The 6,924-nt window shown below is 34.1% G+C and overlaps 1 protein-coding gene across 1 annotated transcript; it reads right to left on the bottom strand.

Moving 5' to 3' along the window:
* Window positions 1-2,751: 2,751 nt before the first annotated feature.
* Window positions 2,752-6,712, bottom strand: LOC145072844 (zinc finger CCCH domain-containing protein 3-like). The gene is made up of 7 exons (XM_079019321.1): window positions 6,128-6,712; window positions 5,577-5,752; window positions 5,422-5,481; window positions 5,215-5,331; window positions 4,844-5,122; window positions 3,670-3,906; window positions 2,752-3,302 (listed from the first exon to the last, which is right to left on the bottom strand). The coding sequence occupies exons 1-7, from the start codon at window positions 6,204-6,206 to the stop codon at window positions 2,994-2,996; spliced, it is 1,257 nt and encodes a 418-aa protein (XP_078875447.1). The 5' UTR covers window positions 6,207-6,712; the 3' UTR covers window positions 2,752-2,993.
* Window positions 6,713-6,924: the final 212 nt, after the last annotated feature.

A 6,924-nucleotide genomic window follows, 5' to 3' on the forward strand; every position in this document is an offset into this window, starting at 1 on the left:
GAGAGAGAGAGTGAGAGAGTGTGTAACGTCCCAAAATACTGATGAATTTTTTCATTTTAAGATCATCAAATCCACAAAATCATGTGTCTCAAAACCGATCATAATACAAATGTATCAAAATCATCAGAGTAAAATAATTATCGATGCGGAAATCAAAAGGGATGTTATGCAGTCAAGCGGGTTCTTTCCCTTTGGAACTGGAAGTACCTGAAAATGTGTAAACTACAAACCGTAAACCCAAACCTTAGTGAGCTCCCCAAAATTCCACATACAATACATAATTTTGGGCCCCGCATGAGGGGTACCGCCCAACATACAAATGGGCCTCGCCCAACATACATAATAGGCCCACCCTATCATACAAACGGGCCCAGCCTAACATAAAAATCGGGTCACGCCCAACATATAATGCGAGAGTTACAAAGATAACTAGCATCCTACACAGTATAGTGAGAATACTCTCCTGTCTCACTAAATCGGATAAACCATAGCTAACTGCCACGAGGTCGGTGCTACAACACACCTAATCATCAAACAGGGTTCCACTTTAGTCAAACCCCTAGGTCAAAAGTTAATGGTCAAAGTTTGACTTCAACTGGCCTCCACGTCGTGGCCGATCCATGGCCACGTCATGGATGATGAGCTCAACCCCGACCCAACCTCTCAGTTGCAAAGAAGACCATTGTCTCGTCGTGGAACACAAATCACCACGTCGTGACAATGAATGTCCAAAACAATCACGAATTCTATGGTCCCCATGTTGTGGAAAACAGGTTGTCATGCTGTAGTCGATGAATTTCGTAACATAATAGATTCAACCCCTAAATCATTAAGCTAACCCTTCATCCTTTACAGAAGGCTTCCTATTGACCCTTAATTCCTAAAGATCAATGCTTTTCAGCTATGTATGCCCAAAATATGGCTAGAGTTCAAGCTAGGTCAAACGTGAAGAAAAACACCAGTATATCATGCAAGGTGCTCCAAAACATCAACATAATTCATATATGGACTATATAATACTGCAAGGACCTCAAGGATCCATAAAGCTACTAACTTTATGGGATCCTTCCACTCTAACTACATCATCATGAAGAAAATGGGACACCCCCCCCCCTCTTCTCGTTATTGCCGACGTGGACATGTCCTGACGGCGTGGTAACGGGGGGAACAACCCCCCCCCCCTTCTCGTTTCTTCTCGTTGTGGCATGCATCGTTGTGACGAGAACGAGACAAAACGTCATTTTCCACCAATAAGATTTCTTTATTTTCTCTATCTCTCTCTTTCTTTGTATTTCTTAACACACGTTACAACATTGAACACCATTTTCTATCTAAATGGCATGGTGTTAAAGGTGATGTGTCATGTTGAGGTGACAATTTTTTGGTGTCATAACACCCACCCATACCATATGCTCTTAGTATCCAACACATTTTGAAATGAGTTGTTAGCAAACTAAAAAATATTTATTTATTTCAATATTCGTTTACTAATTGTTCCTAAATCCAAAAGTTACATAAATACCGTCCATTTCCCTAGCTATATCTTACTATTCACATACCAACAAGGATCAAACTGAGTAGATCTTGCTCACTTTTTATTGATGGGTTTTAAATAACACATTTTACACATGTAAATTCAGAACTACCTCATGTTACTAGCACGTCTTCACTTGAGCAACCCCAATATTTATTAGGACTTCCAAAAATATATTTTTCTTAATTTGCTAAACAACTCAAATGTCCTAAAACCTACAAAATAATAAAAATCGGATAAATAAAAAGGGAAAGTGACGATGTAAAATGAGATTTTTGCATGTGTCACCCTCGAAAATTTCATACCTCAGTTAAAATGTCGAAGAAGTTTTGTAGGTAACATTTGTAAAAAGAAAAACTCATTTTTTAGTGATAAATTAAGGTTTTCCCAAGTATTACCTGTGAAAGACTCTTTATTCAGTATATTTTTTGACTTGGACATAGGTAACGTCTATGAAAATCTCAATTTTCAGTCAAAAAAGAAAGTATGGTGTTAATGAAAAGCTACAACGAGTTGATAACTATAAATCAAACCTTAAAATATAATCTTTGAAACAAAATCAATGTTTGGGAAGAGCATTGAGAACTGTGTTTGGAAGAAATGTTAGAGAATTTTGAAGTTCCATTTGAAAGAAATAATTACACTGAAATTTAGGGCTTTATACCTCTAAGTTGAGGGATCTACCAAAATTGACAAATCACCTGCGAAAATCAACAAAAGAATGTAGTTTTGGTGATTTACCATATATCATCTGTAAAGTTGGTAGCTATTTTGGTAAACTCTCAAAATTTTTGCTTAAATCTTAGAGAATAATAAATTGGATTAGCCTTTTTCTCTATAAATGTGTAAATGAGATTAATTAAGTGAAGCGTGCATGCACTTTTGTCCACTTTGGTATATAGCAACGTACTTTCACCATTTGACAACATGTTTATTAGATTTATATTAAATCATATTTGGTTTATAGAAACATATTTTCATTGGGTTTTTGTTGAACCAAAACAAAAACCCAACTGAATAATCAATAACTTGAACCGAAATCGAATGTATTTTTAAACACACAAAAAAAAAAAACAATAATTGATTATTTTTTCACGGTTTAGGTTTAGTTTTATCCCAAAACCAACCTATGCTCACCCCTATTAATTCATATATAGTTGTGTGTCAAAAAGAAACAACCCATTAAATAGTTCACAACATAACTAATGTCGTTACCATTAAAAAAAAGTACCGAATAAAATATTAGAAGAAAAATGGCATCACCACTCATAAAATTAACAAAATCATCCATAAAAAAGACAACAAAAAGAAGAGTTCATACGGGATAAAATGTAAGTAATAGCAGTAAAAGTATAACATTTTTCCTCATCTGCGTGATTTTATTCAGAAGCAAAAACAAAGCCCTCGTAAAAATCATCATCTCTCAAAAACCCAACCCAAATTCTAAACAAAACCAATATCATTCTGAATGTGATGGAGATGCAACACGTTGAGGCGAAGGCGAAGGTGAAGGGGAAGGGGAAGGGGAAGGTCCTGCTGGGGTTTTAGCACCTTCATTTTTAGATGATTTTGATGGGGAAGACCCTGAAGAATGAAGTGTTGACGAATTCACCCCTCCATATGGGAAGAGAGATGGATCGAGAATGGGTGGATTAGGTAGACTCATGCTGTAGTTGTATGAGTATCCCATCAAAGGATGATCATATTTACAAGTTGGCCCAAACTTGCAGATTCCATAAAGACTATAATATGAACACACTGCTTGCCCCTGCATTTTCAATCATCATTCATGTAAAATTGTTTTATAAAGGGTTCCCAACATTTTTAAAAAAAAAAAAAAAAAAAAAAAAAAAAAAACCTTAATTTTTTTTTCATATTTTGAAGTTATATTATGCAATTGTAGATATTTAAAAAAATGGTGACATTTTGCAAAATAAAATTTAAAAGGAGCTCATTTTGTGCTATGGGTAAAAAAGGAGTGGTCAATTTGTTAAATGTGGGGTTTGTAACTTATGTAGGGAAGTGTAAACATTTTTTTGTTTTATGAAAAGATAGAGATTTAAATGGGTCAACCGCATGGATCTAATATCATGTAAACGGGTCGACCCGTTATATGTAAATGGATGAGAAGTTACAGGTCTGAGTGGAAGGCCGAGTGGGCCCAAAGAGCTAGCAGCCAATTGAGCAATCTTTTCTTTGGGGTGATGATATTTGCAGTCGGATCCGTATTTGCAGTTTCCAGTGTGCATAAAATAACGACATTCTGGTTCTCCGGGCCGTTCGGGCAGATTACTAGAAGCAGAGGAATACGGCTGTTCAATGCTGCCCGGGCCACCATAGATGCTGCCCGAACTTACCGAGCTCAAACTTCCCTGACCAAAACCCAAAACCCAAAACCAAACAAACACCATATCAGATCAGACACAATATTTAATTATTTAAATCAAAAATATTGATCCAATTCCCCTTGGAATCATGTACGGTAACAGAATGGAATGGCTGATTCCATTGGAACAAAAAGAAGTTGTTTGGTTTGTCTGACGGAATGGAAATTTGATTCTTTCAATTTTGTTTCTTTTAATTCCTTGGCAGGGGTTTATTATAATGACATTAATCCTTTGTATAAATTTCAATGATTTTAAATTAGATTATGATTTATTTTCTTAAAAGGGAATATATATATATATATATATATATATATATATATATATATATATATATATATATATATATATATCGTTATAAGATTATTTGAGTTTTAACGAGTTTTAATTATGTTTGAACTCTTTTTTTTATCTTTTTTAATAAAAAATTCACTAACTATATTTAAAAACATATGAAGTTATAACATAAAAAAAAAATTATATAAATATTCATTCAAATACTACACGCTAGCCAAGAAAACGTGACAATGAAATGTAATGACTTTTTCCATTCCATTCCATTCCATCCAAACAAACTCTTTTAGAGATCAGAAAGTGAAAAAATCTTTAAAATCTTTAAATGTAATGTAATTTAAGCCTACTTTTTTTTCAACACCATATTTTCAAAACCCATAAACAAAGAACCTTGAAAATCATAAAACGTAACGAATCTTGAAGCCAATTTTTCTTTTTAGACACCATACTTTCAAACCCCACAAAAAATCTTGAAAAAAGACATTTTAGAGAAACTTTTAAGCCGATTTTTCTTTTTGAGACACCCTAATTGTGAAAAAAAGACATTTTCAGAGAATGGGAATTGGGAACTACACATTACTTTTAGACATCATACTTTTCATAACCCAAAATTTACATGAATTAACCTTACCATATAAGTGCTCCAACCTTGTGTGGGCCCAATCCCTTGAGAATGAGGAAGAACAATTGGTAAATAAGTTTGAGGAGTCTGTAAAAGAGGATCAGAAACATATGTTGCCCTAGGTAATGGCCATGTAGAAACACCATTCATAAGAGGTTGTGGTTGTTGTGATGAATATGGCAATTGAATGTTAGATCCATCCATTGATGGCTGTGGATGATGAAACTTGCATGCCACTCCAAATTTACAAGATCCAGTTCTTATGTAATGTGCACAAGCTTTTTCTTCCTAATTAAGTGTTCATAAGTTATAGATTAAATTATCATTTTAAAGAAAAATTAGAAATTGAAAATCAAGATTAGTAAATACTAAATAACAACCTGTCTCATAGGTAACCCAACCATGTTTAACATAACTGGTCCAGCACCTCTCCTATCACGAGGGTGATTGTATTTGCAGGTTGATCCATATTTGCAAGTACCCGTCTTTAGAAAATACTGAAAAAAAAAGATGTGAAATTACTTAATTATCCCTAACTATCATCGTCAATATGATAAAGGTTAAAAGTAGTATGAAGAAGAGACTACCACACAGTCTGGTTCTCCAACTCTTTCTGGAAGCTCGCCTCCATGTTGAAGTTGATTGACCTAATTATGAAATCGAATTTCAGACATGAAGAACAACAATCGTTTTATTCCGATTGAGAAAGATAAAAAGGGTTTTTTTTTTTTTTTTTGATTACCTGACCAATGTGGGTTGGATGATTAAACCTACAAATGTTTCCATAGCCACACAAACCGGTTCTTAAATAAAATATACAATCGGGTTCACCAGGACGATCTGGGTAGGGCATCGATCCCGCCATGGCAGTTCCATCTTCTTTTCCATCTGTTTGAATTCTCAATCGCCTTACAGCTTCTATGATTTGAAGAATTTTAATAAAAAATCAGACACGCTTTGTAACAATTAAACCCCAGGATTGAAACAGTTCGTGATCGGAAAAAGACGGGTGTGAGAGATAAAGTAATCAAAATTATCGTACGGAAATGGGAATTGGGAGATAGGGCAAACAAACGGAGAAAAATTAGGGGGAAATGAAAATAGAACAGATAAAATTAAATTGTAACAGAGTAACGTCAGATATATATATATGCAGAAACTGATGAATATAGCGTTCAAAGCATGATCGCGTTCTTCAAAACTAATGGGTTGCTTCGAAAATAAGCATTAGTAAATTACAAACAGAAAATGCTAATTAGAATTCGAAACAGAAGTGTATATGTAGAATTGTACCTTCGATGTTATGAACAGAAGAATTTGACGAAGAGTTGGCAACGCCACCGTTCCTCTGAACACGCCGATTATCCGGCATACCAATATATAGTTTTAAATACGCAAAATGGATTCAATTTTATAATTTATATAAAAATTCGTCGCACAGTGTTTCTCTGTGCTCTGTTTTTTTCTGTATAAACTAATCAAACCCAAACCGATGACCAAAACTCGCTTTTTGATCAAAACCCAGAAATTATAAAAAACGATTTCGTCAATGGATTTTAAAAAAGACGTCGATAATGACCGATTTTACCAAGAACTTCAAAAAACCATCGATGTTGATGATCATCAATCGTTTAGAAGAAAAAGACGAAATTGAATTGAAAAAATCAAAGAGAATCTCAAACCCAGAAGAAATTCATGAATGATCCATCAATGTGATGAATGAAAAATCTGACCCAAATATTCTTTCTTCACCTTTTCCATTTCGGTAATTTCCCTCAACTTCCCCTTCTCTCTCTCTTTCTATCTCTAACTTTCTCTCTCTACAAATTCTTGATTTTTAATTTTGGATCTCCTCGATCTCGAACAAGAATTTTCATTTTCTTCTAATTTTTATGTTTTATATAACTTTTATTATTATTATTATTATAAATCTTTTTCTATTATTATCCGACTCGTGTACGATTGGGAAATATTGTCGACTGTTAGTTGACTAAAGAGTCCTGAAAATCTAGGATAGAAGATATGGTATTTGAAGGGTAATTTCGTAAATTTAACCGCGATAAATACGGTATATTTTCTTTTCTGATAAT

Source organism: Lactuca serriola, chromosome 9 (assembly GCF_051521515.1).
Source record: "Lactuca serriola cultivar US96UC23 chromosome 9, Lser_US96UC23_V15, whole genome shotgun sequence".
Classification (NCBI taxonomy): domain Eukaryota; kingdom Viridiplantae; phylum Streptophyta; class Magnoliopsida; order Asterales; family Asteraceae; genus Lactuca; species Lactuca serriola.

Coding starts and splice junctions, on each gene's coding strand:
- LOC145072844 (XM_079019321.1), bottom strand. CDS start 6,206: ATGCCGGATAATCGGCGTGTTCAGAGGAACGGTGGCGTTGCCAACTCT. Junction 5,753..6,127: donor TTCTGTTCATAACATCGAAG/GTACAATTCTAC, acceptor TTCAAATCATAG/AAGCTGTAAGGCGATTGAGA. Junction 3,907..4,843: donor AAGGTTGGAGCACTTATATG/GTAAGGTTAATT, acceptor GGTTTTGGTCAG/GGAAGTTTGAGCTCGGTAAG.